Below are 19640 nucleotides of genomic sequence, written 5' to 3' on the forward strand. Positions count from 1 at the left end.
AACATTACTCACCCCACCAAGCAACTTGGATACAGCAGAGCTATTGAGTGGCAAACAAATATTTTGCCTCTGGCATCGGTTACTTTCTTTGGGGCCTTTAAGGGATGAGCAGGTAGCCTGAAAACAAATATAAAAGACTAAACAGGTATAAAAGTCAATGTTCCGACCGACAGAGACAAATAAAGCAGAACTCCGAGGCTTTCAAATTCCTCAAAGAATGTGTTTATTGCTACAGAGTATCAGTACTTCAAAAGTGAAACCAAGACTGAAGAGATGCATAACAATTCCCCAATACAAAATTAAGAAATCCCACCCCCAAGGCTATGCAAACAACTACGTTTCCCCACTCAGCTTGTTGGCCCAGCCCGCAGTCTCGGGAGCAGCCAATGACCTTGGTTCCCATGAGAGAAAGTTGAATATAAAAAGTCCGTTTTGTCTAGCACAAAACCTGGCAAACCCCCCTCCCTCCATGCTATGTGGCAACTAGGAATGAAAAGGGAAAAATGGCTGCAGCCGTGCTCATTCTAAAGTTGATAGTAAGTTTCCCAGGCTACCTGCACACAGTTTAGAATTCTGTGTTATCATGTTCAGTGAATAATGCCTGAATAGATTTGTCTGATGTTGGAGGCACTTATTTCAATGGCTTTTTATTATGAGTTGACCAAAAGCTCACTTGCCTGGAGGCAGTCCGGGTTTGGATGGGAAGAAACAGGCTTCGTCTCAATCCTGCCAAGACTGAGTGGCTGTGCATACCGGCATCTCGGGTTAACCAGGTTGTTCCATCACTAATGATGGGGGGTGAGGTGTTACCCCCCATCGATAGGGCTCGCAACTTGGGCGTCCTCTTGGATTCACGGCTCAATTTTGAAGATCACATAGGAGCTGTGACCAGGGGGGCTTTTGCCCAGCTTCGTCTGGTGCGCCAGTTGCGGCCCTATCTGGACTGAGATGCCCTACGCACAGTCACCCATGCGCTCGTGACCTCCCGGCTAGACTACTGCAACACTCTCTACATGGGGCTGCCCTTGAGGACCACTTCGAGGCTTCAACTGGTGCAGAATGCAGCCACGCGAGTTGTTATGGGAGTTTCCCGATACTACCGTGTAACACCTCTTCTCCGTGAGCTGCATTGGCTTCCGGTTGCCCTCTGGGTGAGATTAAAGGTGCTGGTAATGACCTATAAAGCTCTAAATGGCTTGGGTCCGGATTATCTAAGGGAACACCTGCTGCCGGCATCAACTTCCCATCGTCCTGTGCGCTCCCACAGGGAGGGCCTTCTCAGGGTACCGCCGGTTAAGGAATGCCGGCGGGTTATTCCCAGGGGAAGGGCGTTCTCTGTGGGCGTGCCGGCCCTATGGAACCAACTTCTCACGGAACTCAGGACTGCCCCCGACCTTCGCTCATTTCGCCAGGACTTGAAAACCTGGTTCTTCGAGCTGTTTGGCCCAGACTGAGGGGTTTTAACTAATTTAATTTAACTAATTTAATTGGGTTTTAGTTTAATTTCGGGGACTGTAATTTAATTATAGTTTTTAACTGCTTTTAATTTTTGTATGCTATGTATTTTAATTCTCCCTGTAAACCACCCTGAGTCCTACGAGAATAGGGCGGTATATAAATTTAAATAATAAATAAATAAATAAATAATAAATTGTTCTTTGATTTTTCTCACTTTCCTAAAAAGAATCTGAAAATGTGAATGGAAATTGGTTAGAAACTGCACACAGATTTTTCATAAGAAACAGGGCAGAAATGGCCTGGAACGAACTTGTACTTGAAAATATGAGAATATTATAGAAAGTAAAATGAAAAAGTCATCCATTCCCAGAGTTGCCATTTGTATCAATGTGGACTGAAAATAAAATACATATAAAATACCAAAATTATTGATAAAATAAATAGGGAAGTTTTACAGAAGTCCACAGATGATTTATTCAAATATTAATCCAAATGTTTAAAAGAAAAATTGGGGGGGGATTAATCAGAGATTAGCAATATGTTTTTATCCATGTTTGAGCCCCAGTGAATTCACTGGAACCTACTCACTATGCTTAGCAAAGGAGTAAGAGGGGATCTATATTCTGGTTTGTTTTTTCTTTACTTCCTGGGCCAGTTTTATGAATACTTGATCAGATCACTACTTCTCAACATCTCAATTTATTATTAGCATTTTAATTTGTCAAAAATATGAGCATTTATGAGTATGTCTATCTTTCTGAATCCTGGTTTGTAGAAGTTTCACTTGGTGCTGTAAGAATGCAGGCTGAGTTATCCCATTTCCTATTTATTTTGCTGGAATTTTTGATATACTTGTTGATGCTAGCAAAACTCTTCAGAGATGTGGATATTTTGGCATACTCAAACACAGTCTGCTTTTTACTTAATCCTCTTTCATGCTTTTAATGTTAAGCTCTCTTTCATAATCAAATCTACGTCATTTGGGAGCTTGGCTACAGAGTATTCTTTTTAATGTTTAATTGCTATTGGCTACTACATCATAACAAAGTTTTGCCTTGAAGAACGTTGACCTGAAAAAAAGAATTCCAAATTTCTCAGATATGGAGATTTTTTTCCAGCTTTTATACATGAAATGTCATACTGAGAAAGAACATAAAGATCTCTGCATTAGTTTTAATACCAATGTTAGTCATCAGGATGAGTTGTAGAGATAAATAACTTTTGTCAGGTGTTGTAGTGTTTTATGTACTGCAGAAATTGTTGCACTTAGAGAAAGCTGACAATGTGGTTACAATCTTTTCTTATTAATTGCTGAAAGACAATGTCTATTTATAGAGGCAGGTAATTCATTTTTTATTTTCATGCCTCATCTCATTATATCAAATTACTTAAGACAAGAAAAACTATGCATTTCAACATCAAATTAGCTGTTATCAAGTTGTATTTTTAGTTTAAAGGGAGTTAAAGCACATTAAGAACTTGGTTACTTACATAGTTGGTTAATGTTAGTTAGATTATGTTTATTTTATTTGTAACCCTGTATTCAACTCTGGGAAGTGAGGGAGGGGGAGGGTGGAGGGTGGGGTGGGGTGGGTTTATATTGTAACTTTTATAAAACTTTCAATAAAAAAAAGAAAAACTATGCATTATGTACTCTATGGTCAACACTCTCCAGTAATTTAGACAGGAAACTGGATTAGATGCACTAATAATGCTTTATTGAAAGGCTGCATTAGTAATAGCACTTAGACTTATACTGCTTCACAGTGCTTTACAATCCTCTCTAAGCAATTTACAGAGTCAGCATATTGCCCCCAACCATTTCGGTCCTCATTATTCACCTCAGAAAGATGGAAGGCTGAGTCAGTCTTGAGCCAGTGAGAATCGAACTGCTGACAGTCGGCAAAATTAGCCTGCAATACTGCATTCTAACTACTGCGCCACCAGGGCTCTTAACATTAACAGAATCTTGCAAGTCTGAAAGTACAAAGTTTCCACTTCCAAACTGATGACACATTTGACTCTGCCCTTGGGCTCAGCCTGGTCATCTCCTACCACTGTTTTGAAATCATAATGTTAAGCTTCTCTTATCCATAACAAGGAAATTCTGACTCAGATTGCGCCTTCTTTCAAGAACACTACTAGCGACACAAATGTCTTTTTGTCTAGATCTTGGGTAGGCAACCTCGGCTCTTTTATGACTCATGGACTTCAACTCCCAGAATTCCTGTGCCAGCTATGCTGGCTCAGGAAATCTGGGAGTTGATGTCCATGAGTTATAAAAGAGCTGAGGTTGCCTACCCCTGGTCTAGATCTTCAATGATATACTTCCATTAAAAAAAAGACCCCAAACTGTCAGCATAGATTAGTATCCATGTATAAATTTAGAGTTTGGGGAAATAACCTAATACAAAAGGAAAAAAAAAGCATCTTCTTTCCACATGACCTGGAAAAAGGTCTGACTGTGTTAAGCGAGTATAAATCTCCTCGCTGTGTAAAAGGAGCTTCTAAGTCTCTCTGAAAATCTTCTTAAAAAGAATGGGATAAATGTGTGATGAATTTGATAATACATGGGTCAACTTGACATGGCTGGTTGTTTGCTTTTGAAAGAACTAGGTTGCATTTTCAGGTTAGGTTCGATAGGAACCTTAACTAATACAGTGTGTGTTTTAAATACCAATTTCATAGCTGTCACCTTGGTAACAACAATTGAAAAAATGTTATGAAATTTTCAACTGAAGCTGCTAAAATTCCCAGCATAAGGTCATATAGATATTAATGGCTTGTTCAGTTGTTAAAATGGCATTTTTAAAGCCCTGGCTTTTGCCAGCTTGGAAGATTTTTAACTAATTCGTATTCCCCTCACATTCTGCATGAAGCTAGATTTATAGGTATAGACCTGCTTAGACCAGAAATGAAGGATGCCATTCTCATCCTAATATTCCTTTTGTGCTTTGGCAGTCTCTGAAGCAGATTTTGACTTGCATAAACTTTCTGTTCAGTCATGGATTTTGCATTATGCAGGTTTCCACCAACTGTGAAAAAATTCCTATTCAAGGAAATATGACTAGAGTCGTAATTTAAGCTTTGCTGCCCAACATGGTTGGATTGGAGATTGAACAAACAGACCAGATATTTTAGGTAGAACTAGTTCCTATGGTCAGAACCCTCTTATACTGTATATTAAGTAAACTATCTGTTAAGATACAATAGAATTTAAGGGGTTTTTCCCTTTGATTTTATTTCATTCTTTATTTCATTCAAAGATGCTTGCTTAGAAAGATCATAGTGCTTCTCCAAAGTAGAACGATATGTACTATGTGCAAACAGGAAGTAAACTTGTGCAAATACATATATGTAATGGAAAAGAGTGTAAGTTTAATAGAGCAATAATCTACCGGTAGTTAATAATAGATTTCACAGATTTTTTTCTAGCATGCCATATGTTTCTTAAGGAGCTGTTCCTAGGAAAGAGGGGGGAAAAACCAGTCTACATGTTGCTTTGATTTTCTGAACCTGATTATATAGCATCTAATGTCCCTTTTCTTGATAGTTTTAAGACCTCCCAAAATTCATGGAATATATCAGTAATATTTTTTGTGCTACACACAGATTCAAAGGTAAAATATTTTATCTGAATAAAGGGATAATAATGAAGTTTCCCATAACTTTGTTAAGGTTTTCCGTCTTTTTTAAGATGCTTTATGAAAATAGCAGTCTGTACAATATTCATATTTTATCTTTCATGATAATTTTGGCTTGAACAAGTTAAAGAGCTTAACAACATAGACATCCATATGGCTGGATTTTATAGCAGGCTAAACTTTATTCCTGAGGCTTATTTAACATATGGCTCTAGGGAGTCCATAGAAGAAGAGCTATTTGTGTATTATTAAAAATTAAGCGTAACCTACTTTGTAACTTCCCCTGTTCTTTCTTTGGAATCATCTGTGCACATTCATTTGTAAGTAAGTAAGTAATTTTATTGATTTAAATCTGTGCCCTTGATCAGTTTTCATTTTCACAATAAGATGTAATCAGTGTGCTGAAATATGAGTGCTTTTAGCAATATTATTTTAATGAACTGTCATCATGCTTGTTTTTTACTGTTACTTTTTGCTTAATTGTCACAGTCAGTATTATGGACATTTATTTTCTTTCTCTGCCTGTGTATGTACAATATAGCATTTGCTAACTGAAGACCACAGTTTCATGCAAATGACAAAACAGACAGTTTATGAAAGCTTGTGCTATTATGAATATTCTTACTGAGCTCTTAAGGATAATTTTTTTTTTGCTATTGGCCAGGGAAAATATATTTTTTTTCTGATGAAGGACAGCATTTTATTTTTTTATCAAGGAGAGAGGTAGGGAACTCCAGAGATAAATTAGGGATACTGAATGAAGTTACCAAGAGACACGGCATCATTTGCTAGCTTTTTGTTTTAGAAGAATTTGGGGGAATTAATGCAAAACAAAGCATAGAGATTCACGGAAGCTTAAGACGTCTATCTGCTGTACCTCTTGGAAGAAAAAGAAAAGAAAATTAACTGAAAATCTACAGAGCAGTTAGGGATGCTCTAGATGCCACAGAAAAGAGTTGAGAGGCATTCATGCTGGATGTACACTAAAGTAACTATTGTTCTGGAAACTAACTGAAACTGAGGCAAAATGGTAGCAGTGGTTTGATGGCCTCATCAGAAAATGAAAAACAGATACATCCCCCCACCTACCCGTCAGCTCTTCAAGGTAGACCAAATTAGAAAACCAATACCATATAGATCAGAACTACTTTTATTGTAAATCTATAGTAACAGAATCTTGCATGTCTGAATGCACTCATCCTTTATCTTCATGTGAACTATGGAGAGGCTAATCTGAGATGCTTACTTAACAATATTTTCTTGGCCTGGTCTACACTTTTTTTCTGACTCTTGCCTCGGCAGCGCTGTAACTCACATGCACGTGGGGGTACCTTTTACCACGGTAGTATCTACTCTTCTTCCTGACCCTCAAGGCCATTCCCTCCACCCTCCATATCTTTGCTCCTTCCCCATGAAGATTCTTCCAAGAGGTGCAAGACCAGTGTCTACCCTCAATTGAGTTCATGCCCATGCTGGGTTCAGTCTTTGTATGGATCAGTTTTATGATGGACTTTGGCGTGGATTTGAAATCCAGGTGGTCCTCCAGTTACAACCATTTGTTCTGTCACCATTCAAACTTCTGATGGCTGAAGTCATAAGTCGCACTTATGTGAGGTCCTTGCTTAATGACTCACATGGTTTTTGCTTAACGATGGCAGCAGGCATTACTGGAAGGGCTGTCGTTAAGTGATGTGGTCACATGAGGCCTGCCCACCTGCCATCATAACCTGAAGATTACCTGTTGCACACCATGGCTGTCCATTTGTAATTGTTGCTGCAGTCAGGAAATGTATCCACCTTTATTTTTGCCATCTTAAACTAGCCCTTTCCTCCCCCATTCTCTCCCACTCTATGCGAACGGCTTAGCATAGCTGGGGAATTAGGTCTTCTATCACCATGCAGGAAAGCCATGCATTAAGACTGCCCCACCATTACGGCTGAAAACCCTTGGTTGCTGCTGTGCCTTGAGTAAAGAATGGCTCTTGCGCAATTAGGAGCAATGCCTGCCCTGCTCTCCATGGCGAAGCAGAGTGGCAGAAACAGCAGCCATCATTCTGTGTTTTCCAGAAATGCAGATCCTATTCAGAGTGTAATGATCAAAAAGACGCTTCTCTTTTGAGACCACTGAGAGGAAGCAAGATACCCTTTTGGTGTTGAGATAACGAGGAACCCTGTAAATAGTGCCTGGACATAGTTTGTTATTTAATACCTCAAAGGCAACACATCTAGGAGCTTTGCTACAACATTCTGCATATCTTGTATTAACACAAGCTTTGGGGCATTCATCTGTTAAAATCTGGAACAAACTTCAAGGGTCATTTACATACTCCCCTATTCATTCAGAGAATTAATTTGAACCAGTTTGACGTACTGGTTAAGATTTTGGCCTAGAAAGTAGGAGACTGTGAGTTCTAGGGAGCAAAGTCAGCTGAGTGATGTTGGGCCCATTGTTCTCTCTCAGCCCAACTCTCCTCAGAGGTATGTTGTGGAGGCAGGAGTATCAGATATGTTTACTGCTTTGTGTTATCCAAAATGTAATAAATTATTCGAGCAACAATGATAGGGAACTATGCTACTTTTGCATAAACATCTCTTAACAACAAAGTACGACAGCAGAAAACCTTTTTGTGTGAGCAACATCTAGTTGTATACAGAATTTTACATTCTTTTTTTTACCTCCACCCCAAGCTGTTTTTTTTAATGTCTGTTTGTCTATAGAACACATTTGACAGGTGTGTGAGTTCACAGAGCTTGCAATAAACCATTAGCCAGTCTGTGATTGCCATTCTGGCTAATAGCTGAGCTCAGAGAACTGTTAGCCAATTAGTGCTCACTTAAAAACTCAACTGACAACTAGTTTTGTGTAATGGTTAAGGCATCAGTCTAAAAACCAGGAGACTGTAAATTCTAGTCTCACTTTAGGCATGAAGCCACTTGGGTGATTTTGGGCCAGTCATACTCTCTCATCCCTAGAAAGGAGGCAAGAACAAATCTTGCGAAGAAAACTGCAAGGATGTGTCTCTAGGCAATATCCAGGAGTCAAAAACTGACTTGAAGGTACAAATAATTAATAATAATAATAATAATAATAATAATAATAATAATAATAATAATAATAATAATAATAATAATAATAATAATAATAATAATAATAATAATAATACCTCAGTTACCAGCTGGCAACTAAGTGGCTGACCCTGCCCACTCAAGATCCATGCCTAAAACACATCCCTTTACCATTTGCACAAGTACAAAAGAGAGTAAATTGCTAGCAGTCCCCCCCTCCTCCCCTACTTTTTGTGCATGCTGTGGTGGCAAAACTCTGCTGTCTTCCAAATGCCCGATGCCTGACACATTCACATGTTCTCCATTCGGCTCCTAGATTTAATCAGATCAGCATGGAGCTACAGCAGGATCCCAGTTGAAGTGGGAGGTAGGGTGAGTCAAAAATTCTTTATAATGAAGGCCCAGGCCACCCCTTCAAGCACAAGGCAGTGAGACATTGCTCTTTTGTGAAGTCTTTCTCTGCCATGGAATATTTCATAGGGAAATGCCAACATTGTTCACACAGCTCTTTCTATTTCTTGTGTAGAAGTCCTCCAGTTCATGACTTCTCCAACTTCCATTTTCACAAAAAATGACTGCTTTAATGGAAAGCCCAGTTAGTTATCTAATGCCTAATGCCTAATAATTCCTATTGGCATTATATTTTTCATGGTGCCTACTGCTTCTCAAAGCAAGAAATCTATCAATTTTAAAACCAAACTAAATCAGAAACTTTGAAGGAAAAAAACAGGATCTAAAAGAAACAGCTGGAAGTATAGAATGACCCAAACCCAGAAGCAAGTGTGGGTTTTTCAAACCAGATGTCCATGCAGTGTCGTATCTATAACCCTCCCCCTAAAAAATGAACCTTTACACGCCTCTTCCTTTCTTGCAGGGATGTGTAAAACTTGTCCCAGGACCATGCTGAATTTCCTCTGGAAATTAATCCTCTGTACCAGAAATTAACCCTCTGGAAAGTAAATCCTTTGAATCAGAAGTAGGTCAAAGTATTCTGGACATGGCTTTGCAGATGGAACAGATTTTGGGGGGCTGAATCACAATGGACCACTTCAAACTGCCTCCAGTTCACCAAATCACTAAATAGTTCTCAGAACAACAAGATCCATAGGAACTTTAAGATAATCCAGAGAGATGGGAATATTCCACAGGATATATATATTTTTTTCCTAGTCAGTGAATTGTGCTTATCCTTAGTTTATTCTTGTTGGACATCCACATATTCATTTCCTTTATAAAGCAAATGTGATTACATTTATTCATTGTCATGCTTAAATTCATCTTACATTTATAGTGAACATTTAGTTTCCTCTCCCCAGTGGAAAGATAAAAAGAATTCAGGAACACTCCTAATTGAACTCTTAATAGGGGCTACATCTACTTTAACAATTTTTATCTGTATCGGGGCACCAGTATGACCACTGACACTTTCCTCTGTACTAGCCAGGCTCTGTCCAATCTTTGAAGTGCTATAGCTATTTTATAGGCATCATTAATAAAATGGTGTGGGGGAGGGGTTGGTCCAGTGCTCTGTTTGGAAATTGTTGTTGTTGTTAGTTACGAAGTCATGTCCAACCCATCGTGACCCCATGGACAACGTTCCTCCAGGCCTTCCTGTCCTCTACCATCTTCTGGAGTCCATTTAAGCTCACGCCTACTGCTTCAGTGACTCCATCCAGCCACCTCATTCTCTGTCGTCCCCTTCTTCTCTTGCCCTCAACCTTTCCCAGCATTAGGCTCTTCTCCAGTGAGTCCTTCCTTCTCATAAGGTGGCCAAAGTATTTGAGTTTCAACTTCAGGATCTGGCCTTCTAAAGAGCAGTCAGGGTTGATCTTCTCTAGGACTGACCAGTTTGATCGCCTTGCAGTCCAAGGGACTCGCAGGAGTCTTCTCCAGCACCATAGTTCAAAGGCCTCAATTCTTTGGTGCTCAGCCTTTTTTATGGTCCAGCTTTCACTGCCATACATTGCAACTGGGAAGACCATAGCCTTGACTATACACACTTTTGTTGATATCTCTGCTTTTTAGTGTGCTGTCTAGATTTGTTTGGAAATACCCCCTCTGAAAAGAAAAGAGGTGAGCTGGGATGTCGGATGGGATGGTACAAGAAAGCATATCCTTGTCTTCTAATAAAGGGGTATTTTTCAATTTATGTTGTTAACTTATCAACTGACAAATCTACATACGGCAGTCATTTTGTGAATGAATGAATGAGTATTCTTGAAATTTCACATTGGTCCTCTCTCCTATAATGTTTGCCTACTATGATGCATATAATATTTCTATCAAATCATATATTGCTGGCTGTTCAGCTGCTTTGGTAAGGTCCTGTCTTCTGGTTAACTTTCTGAGTACTGATCTTTCTCCTCCCCAGATACTCCTTCACAGAGGGTGCAGTTTATTCTTGGAACAGAAGATGATGATGAGGAGCACATCCCACATGATTTATTCACCGAGCTTGATGAACTTTGTTTGCGAGAAGGAGACGATGCCGAGTGGAGGGAGAGTGCCAGGTAAATGGGATTTTCTTTTCCTTTCACCTGGCCCATTGCTTAAGACCAATGAATAGCAGCAGAAAAAACAGGAAGCACAATATATCCATTTACATTTAGCAATAGCGATAGTACTTAGACTTATATACCACTTTACTGTACTATACAGCCCTCTCTAAGCAGTTTACAAAGTCAGCATATTGCCCCCAAACAATCTGGTTCCTCATTTTACCGACCACGGAGGGATGGAAGGCCATGTAATGCTCTCTTTCCTGTTCTTAAGTTGTTCTTTCTTGTAGGCCATTTGGCCTCTCTGATATTCAGTAAGCCTGCATGGTGTAATTTTGCAAGTATACTAGATAGCTGAAGAAGAAGAAAAGGGCAAGTATCCTTCAAATATCCTTCCAATGCCCCCTTATCTCCTTCAACTGTCTGGTATATTTGCAACATTCCATGTCCATTTAGGCTTCTTGGTAACTAGAGTCTGTCAATGTTTGTGTGTGAATGAAGGGAGTGATTCATCGTCATCATTTTTCTGGTTTTTAGTTCTGCATGAGTCCAATCCACTGTTCCAGCTGTGGATCTAATGAATCTAATGAATTACCAAGGTGTTAATTGATTTGATAGTGTTTCCTCCACTAACTTGGACTTTTTGGATCTACAAAAATCATGCAGTTCATCTTCACCTGGGGGTGACCACTTCTTGGTCTCCTTTGCCCTTTCCTTCACCATTTCTGCTGTTTATTAAAAGTTCTTTCATTTTAGCTTCTCCCCCCCCCCCTATTTACCTTCTTTATCCAGGTTGCATTCTCGCTGTATTTCTTTGAGCTGTCCCATAGCTGCATCCAGAAGTGCACAATTTCTTCTTTGTGAGGTGGTGACTGGTTTATTACAGTACTCTCTATTGATGGATTGGTAGAATTGTTTCTGATTGGACTGAAATTTCAAATTGACTGAGTTTCAAATTACAAAACAAAGAAGGACGAGGAAATGGGATAGGTACAAGAGAAAATGAGAAAGCAGTGATTGGAGGGAGTTGATGAGGGTTTAGATTTAGAACTTCAAAAAGAATTTTCAAGAAGAAAAGGTGATATATGAAGTTGTGTGTATGTGTCTCTGTGTAGCTGATATAATCTAATGTGGTAATTCAAACTTTTCCATTGTAGGATATATATACCTGACTTTAATTTCATTTTTCTCTATTAATGAAAAATTGATAAGGTTTATAATTAACAGGTGCAGAAAGAGAGGGACTGGGCTTGGAAGGGAAACAGATACAGTATCTCAGACATGATATAGAATCAGAATATAAATCAAAATATTATTGATAACTTGTTGCTGGGTTGAATTGTGAACAACTGTCAAGCCCTAAATTGGACTGGGGCGGCACAATTTATGAAATTGTCTCCTCAGAGAAGAATGTGGTAATTCGCTTTCTACATGCTGTGTCTGAAAACAGAAATAATAATGAATAAATCAGTGATATAAATCAACCTAGGAGAGAGACTGAACCCATTATTAACTGAAGTGGCAGAATGTATTAATCAAGATAATACTTCTGTAATCTTTAATGGCGTGAGTTTGATCAGGGTGTTTGTGATTCACTTATTCAGAAAGTAAGCAAAAGTAAATCCATATTCATAATTTGAGGAAATTACTAGATTTTGGTATCTTTAGAAAGCAGTGAACTGTCCCAAGACATTTTACTGCCCAAGATGGAGCTGCAGATAACACCCCTTCTTCAGCTAAGTTATTGGCAAAAAAAAATCCCACAAGTAACATTTTTGGCAGTAAAAAAGATAATAAATAAAGTAACTAATTTGTCTCAGCATATATCTGTTGGATAAAGATAGGACTGCTCCTTCTAAAAACACAACAGATGTAGCTGAAATAATTCTGTCAGTATTAAGCAAATGATTATGCTGTATCAAAAGTGTTTGAGCCTACGTGGTTGTGTTTATTATAACGTGGCTTCTACTAAAGCAACACAGCTTTTTGAGCAGGTTTATCAATAATAAGGGACGCAGTGGCTCAGTGGGTTAGGACGCTGAGCTTGTCGATCAGAAGATCGGGAGTTTGGCGGGTCGAATCCCGAGTGCCACGTAGCAGAGTGAGCACCTGTTACTCGTCCCAGCTTCTGCCAACCTAGCAGTTTGAAAGCATGTAAAAATGCAAGTATAAAAATAGGGACCACTACGGTGGGAAGGTAACAGCGTTCCGTGCGCCTTTGGTGTCTAGTCATGCTGGCCACATGACCACGGAGACGTCCTCAGACAAGCGCTGGCTCTTCAGCTTTGAAACGGAGATGAGCACCGGCCCCTAGAGTCGGAAACGACTAGCATGCATGTGTGGGGGAACCTTTACCTTTACCTTTTATCAATAATAAGGTATACTTTTATATAATGGGTTCCAGAAAAGTAAACTCCATTATTTTTGGAGCTCTATGTTGACAAGGAGCTAACTCTATGTCTAGGCAGGAAAAGAGTAGTATTAATAGAGTTCATAAACATTTTTTGCCAGTTGTTAAAATCTCCAGCTAAAGCAGGGGTCTTCAAACTTGGCCCTTTTATGACTTGTGGACTTCAACTCCCAGAATTCCTCAGCCAGTGTGCCTGGCTGAGGAATTTTGGAAGTTGAAGTCCACAAGTCATAAAAGGGCCAAGTCTGAAGACCGCTGAGCTAAAGTTATCAGAACTTTTGCCCTCCATCTCCATTAAGAATGTTTCATAGAATTATAACATGTGCCAGATTTTCCCCCTGTGTTTTTGTAGTGGCTGAGGAGGAAGTAATGTATTCATAATTATGAAGTCGTAGGGCATAAGTTGGAGGTTTCTAACTATAGCAAACTGATTGCTGGATTCTAATTTGCTCATAGAAATACTGGTTGTATCTGTGTCTTATTTGAAACACAAATGCATAGTCCCACTTCCTAGCTCTGGTAGCTTTATGAGATTATACAATGTAATTATCAGGCTTTCTGTCTTCAGTTGAGCAGATCATCTGTAACGTAATTATATCATATCCAGTGATATAATCCATGAAAGAACTATCTTACACTTCGAATGCCATCCAGCAATGTTTCAGGAAATTATGTTAGTTCTGGTGTATGCTTTGTAGTCAGTTTATGGATGTTAAAAAGTATGTTGAGGAATATATCTTAAGTGGGCCTTTCAGTACAGGTGGAAACTAGCCACAGTGCACTAGTTGATTACATTTCTGTTGTTTTATCCGATCAATTATTGCTTCATCTTCTTGGATTTCCAAGAATACCATATCCTAAATCTACATGCAACAGTATAACACAGTCATAAGAAGAGCCACAAACATAAGCAAAACAAAATCCTTTTTTAGGTAAAGATGGTGTGGAAATGGTCTGGAATACAATTATTGAGTAGATGAGGTGGGGAGAAACCACTGAAATTGTCTATGTGTGGATCAAATTTCATCAGTCCATTTTTTTAGAAGGTCTTAGGGAAGGAATATTTTTCATCATTGGTTTCCATGCTTTTAAATGAAAAATTCCACAGGGTTTCCAGCATAGTAATTGTTTAGCAAGCATGCCAAAAGCTGCTCTCAAAATTCTAGTATATTCTTAGCTGAAAATAGAAAGTAATAGGCTTTAGTGTATTATTATAAACTAATAACTAATCAAAGAGGGAAGAAACCTAGGACTAGGGAGAAATTTCCTGACAGTTAGAACAATTAACCAGTGGAACAACCTGCCTCCAGAAGCTTTGAATGCTCCAAAACTGGAAGTTTTTAAGAAGAGACTGGACAGCCGTTTGTCTGTAATGGTATAGGGTTTCCTTCCTGAGCAGGGGGTTGGACTAGGTGACCTGCAAGGTCCCTTCCAACTCTACTACTATTACTATTACTACTACTACTATTACTATTACTACTACTATTACTACTACTACTACTACTACTAATTATTATTATTATTATTATTATTATTATTATTATTATTATTATTATTATTATTATTATTATTGTAACATGATTTCTGACAAATATATACCATTTTTTACTGTCAGTGCTGCATACACAATCTTGGAAATCCTTGTAATACAGAATTAATGACATTATAGCAGTAGTATAATTTTTCTAATACAAATTGAGTCAAAAATTCAGAAACAAAGATAGATTAGTGGTAATCCCCTGTTCGTAGTAGGCTATCTGATCCCACAAACTGGAAACCTAGAAAGATGGTTTTGGCAGTTCCCTCTTTGTCTCATATCTTCTCTCATACTATATTATATCAACTATTTGTGGACTGTTTTCTATGTGTGGTTGTCATACTGCATGCTTGCTCTTCAGCAGAGGAGATCCGACTAAAATGGTTTTTTCCCCCCCCAGGTGGTTGAAGTTTGAAGAAGATGTTGAAGATGGAGGCGAGAGGTGGAGTAAACCATATGTTGCTACTTTATCACTTCATAGCTTGTTTGAATTGAGAAGTTGTATCCTTAATGGCACAGTCTTACTAGACATGCGAGCAAATTCTTTAGAAGAAATTGCAGGTGAGTTATTTATTTATTTCATCTTTCCATCTTAACTTACCCGCTCAGAAACCTCTCCCAAGATGTTAGGGTGAGATAGCAAACTTTTTAAAACTTTAATTTAAAGTTTAATTTAATTTAATTTAAAGGTTCCAACATTATTACATGCATTTTTAGCATGTGTCATATATATTACTTAGTGTTGATGTTGCACTTTGCATTATTTTCTCCAAGGCAGGAAGCTATTAGTTGTGGATTTAGAACTGTAAGAGTGAATAGAAAAAATCTGTTTGGATGAGGTTGTTCTTGAAAGAAATATACCATTTATCAGAATAATAGTAAGGGGATCAGATGGGATACTGCAGAAAGACCCAGTTTTGTATTCAGCTACATACAGCTTCATTAGTAAGGCCCAAAAGAAACCACAGTAATTGCCATGTTGTGTGTTTGTGTGTTAACATCTGTGTGTTTTAAAGAAATTTCCGAACTCATGGTGGTAATAAATATGAAAGACGACTGAAATGTTCAAAAAGAAATGTTTTTATAGGTAACAGTAACAGTGGTATGAATGCATTCCTGGTATACTACATAAATTGCTGAAATAGCATTTAGCTGGTTTGGAAAGCTGAAATTTGCACTTCAATACTATCATTAATTGTTCAACTTTATATTGAGTAATGAAAGAAATATGAAGCTTATGTTTTGTGGGTTGCTTTTGTTATTGAACAGGAAAAAAGTGATTTAATAAATAATAGTGTATTCAGAACTAAGAATTTTATAGCTCGGCCATGACTGTAAGTAGACTATTAGTTCTCCTTATCAGTTTTTCTGGAAATTATTATTTTCTGATGGTAAAAAAAACCCCTGAAAATATTGGAAACAAACTTTCCATAACACCAGATATTTCTGTAAAGTAATTTTCTCTCTAATATTTTTTATCCAGCTACCTCTGATACCTAGGAGGATTTTTGTATGTACACAATTTCTCAGTTGTTGTTTTGTTCCTCTCTCTCTTTTTTATATGTAATCTTTCCAAACTGTGCTCATTTTTATTTGATTTTTTTTTGTTAGGAAATATACAAGGTGTACATTAGGTGGACTTTGTACCATATCACAACAGATTTTGTTTTGTCAGATGAAATATTTTATTTGAAAATAAATCAGCAAAAGATTTCTTTTACATCCTAATTGAGAAGTGAGTTTCACTGAGGTCAATGGGGCTTACTGTTAGCTAAGTGAATATAGGAATGCAACCAGTAATATAAACTGGTAAAATAAATTAACAGTTACATATAACTTTCATTTTGATTAATAAACATTTGTTATAAAATGAAATATTACTGTGACAGAATTTATCTGCAAAGCTGTTAGAAGAGATTTCTCACACTATGATAAGTGAGATTTACAATTTCTGGTTAGAAGTCTATCTCTGTATAAGGTCCAGTTTCTATTTTGAATAATTCTATTATTAGATCATGGTGACTTTCTTGTTAAGGAATCAAACCTTCATTTTTATTAAAATTCATTTTTATTTAAGGGCGGGATAAAAAACAAAACCAAGAGATAGTGATATGTGTTAGGGTTGAAGCAGGCAACGTAAGAACCTACAAGACTGAGCCATTTTATAAACAGAGACAGTCTTATCTTGACTCTCTGGCTGAGAGAATTGCCAAAAGTCCATTGATTCTAAAGGCCTGGAAGAACAGACTGGTACCGTACCTGGAGATTATGAAGATCTGAACAGGACAAAATAAGAGCAAAATAAGCACAGATGAAATCTTACTAAAAATAAATTGCTAATCCAGCAGTAGCCAGGAGAGACTTCACCAAGCTTTACCGGATGTGTCAGGTATGTCTCTACCTGGATAAGACTCCCTGATTACCACTCAGATTACTATAAGGTGCTCTACGTAGGGTTGCCTTTGGAAGTGACTGGGAAGCTACAAGATAAACTCCTGAACAACCATAACACCCTGTACACAACATAAACTCCTGTAACACCCATTCTGATGTCACTTTATTGGTTACCATTTTGTCTTCTGAGCTCCATGTTAATGCTGGTAATTATTTTCAAAGTTCTTTATAACGTAGCACCAAGATATTTCAGTTATAACTGCCAACATTGAATCTGCTTATCCAGTCTGGCCATTGAGAGAGAGAGAGCCTGTTGTGGGACCATCCCTTCCCTTCACAAAGTGCACGGAGTCTAGATTAGGCAACAAGCTTTCTCTGCAGTGTCTTTGATGTTAAAGAATAATTTTTTTCCTGGAGTATTGGTAGCCCCAGCCCTGTTTGTTTTTCATAAATAAGTAACGACTTTGAGTCCATTTGTGCTTTAATTTATTGGGCACCTGGGCTCTTTATATTTATTTGATTTTTTCAGAGTTTATTTTTTTATTAGTTTTTATAGGGTTAAAAAGGAGGGTAGGGGAATGGGGGTTTGGGATAGGGTAGAGGAAAGGTTGGGGGTGAGGGTTGGGGTTTCCCCCAATAACATTCAATATTTGGCAAACAGCATATTGTCTGGGTAAATATACATAAATAAAGGTAATAAAGCTAATAATAACACTGATAGGTATAATAAATTATCAAAAACAATACTAAATTTTCAGTGTATGATATCATTCTTACTCAAATAAATTCAAAATTGCATATCACATTCCTTTCTCTCTAACTCGCTTATCTAGCCATTGATAGAATTTATTCCAAGTTCTATAGTAAACTAAATGTTCTTTCTCTTTAATCTCTAAAGTTAATCTATCCGTTTCTGCACAATCCAATATTTTCTTAATTAATACTTCTTCAGTCGGTAACTTTTCATTTTTCCAATATTGGGCATACATAATTCTCGCTGCTGTCAATACATGTAACATTAAGTATCCGCTCTCCTTGTCATAGTTGGGGCCTATCATTCCTAAGAGAAACAATTTTGGTTTAAATTCTATTTGTTTTTTAATCATCTTCTCCAACCATAAATGTATCTTAAGCCAAACCCTTTTTGCTTTAGGACATGACCACCAGATATGGTAATAAGTACCTGGTCTTTGATTACATTTCCAACATTTGAAGTATTTTTAAACATTTTAGCTAGTCTCACTGGTGTCATGTGCCATCTATAAAACATTTTATACAAATTTTCTTTATATGATACAGTTTTGGTTAATCTAATATTTCTATCCCATAGCTTTCCCCATTCTTCAAGCTCTATAGTGTATCCAACATTTTTGCCCATATTATCATTGTTCCTCCTCCATCTTTAAGTTAAGCAGTAATCTATAGAGTTTTTTTTAATCAGCTTTTCATCTGTTTTTAGCAATGTAAGATCAAGTTCTGTCTGTTCCTTACAGAGCCCCGTTGTTTTCACGTCTTTTTCATATCTTGATTGGATTTGTAAATATGGCCACCATGATAGGTCAATATCTTGTTGTTGTAAGTCTTGTCTAGATTTCAATCTTCCTTCATTGTCCAGTAAGTCTTTATATGTTACGAGTTTATCATAGCTAATTAAGTTTGGGTAAGCAAAGGCTTCCATTGTTGAAAGCCATTCAGGTATCTTAGTATAATTTTTTTCTTTTATTTATCCCCATTCTAAGAGAAGTGCATTATATTTATTTGATTTTTAATGACTTTAAGACTTGTATCTAAGTATCTTGTTTACTATTTTGTACCCCACCCAGAATCAGACAGGATGGGGGCAGGCTACAAATATAATTAAACAGATCAAACCATAAATACATCTTGGATTTACACTCTGAAGCAACCTTAGGTACATGAATTTGATTTTGCAGGAATCGGATCTTCTGTGCACAGAGTATGTGAGTTTGTTCACATCTGCCATTTAGCAACTTTAGCTTAGATAGCAATATAGAGTTTACAAAGCTGCTGCTCTTAGCTAGTTGAGTTTTTTGGAGAATCAACATTTATTGCCGTGCGCAGTATGATGTCTGACAATTTGCCTGTTTTGATGTCTCTTTTAGCTTTTATAGCCATAAAGAAGCTGTTGTCTGCAACTCTGAACTACAGCTTCATCTACAGCTGTTACAACTTACAGTTTCTAATGCTGAATTCATATAGACCTTCCTCCAGCAGGGCTGAGTCAGATTATATCAAGGTTTTGGCCTCTCTAGATTACTTCCAAGTAGCTATTGCCTAGCATCACTCAAGTATCCACACTGAATATCCTTTAACTGCCCAAAATATTCCCAGTGGAATCCCTGCTAAAATCTGTGTAGGTTGCAGTTCTTTAAAAGAAAAACATTACCGATCTTTTTTGCTGTAAATTCCTTGGCTGTTCAAACAATTTAATGTTAATAGATTTATATCCCACCTTACTTTCCAGAAGGATTTAAATATTTTGTAACAGTTAAATAATAATTAAAACTGTTGCTCTGGAATTCCAAAATATAAAGCACCAAACAAAGAGCGGAAGGAAGAAACGTTTTACAAAACATATTACAAAACATGAGGTGAGGTGGACGGCAAATAAA

The 19640-nt window shown here is 37.6% G+C and overlaps 1 protein-coding gene across 2 annotated transcripts in view; it reads left to right on the top strand.

The window, feature by feature from the left end:
• SLC4A10 (solute carrier family 4 member 10) overlaps positions 1 to 19640 on the top strand; it is a gene marked incomplete at its 3' end in the record, with an annotated part of 132169 nt that overhangs the window by 35092 nt on the left and 77437 nt on the right. For both annotated transcript variants that reach the window (XM_081315154.1, XM_081315155.1), the window contains exons 4-5: positions 10540 to 10678; positions 15014 to 15174. In XM_081315154.1, coding sequence (XP_081171280.1) covers positions 15144 to 15174 — 31 coding nt within the window. In that variant the 5' untranslated portion in view covers positions 10540 to 10678; positions 15014 to 15143. The remainder of the gene's footprint in view (positions 1 to 10539; positions 10679 to 15013; positions 15175 to 19640) is intronic.

Source organism: Vipera berus, assembly GCF_964194415.1.
Source record: "Vipera berus genome assembly, chromosome: 1".
Lineage (NCBI taxonomy): Eukaryota > Metazoa > Chordata > Lepidosauria > Squamata > Viperidae > Vipera > Vipera berus.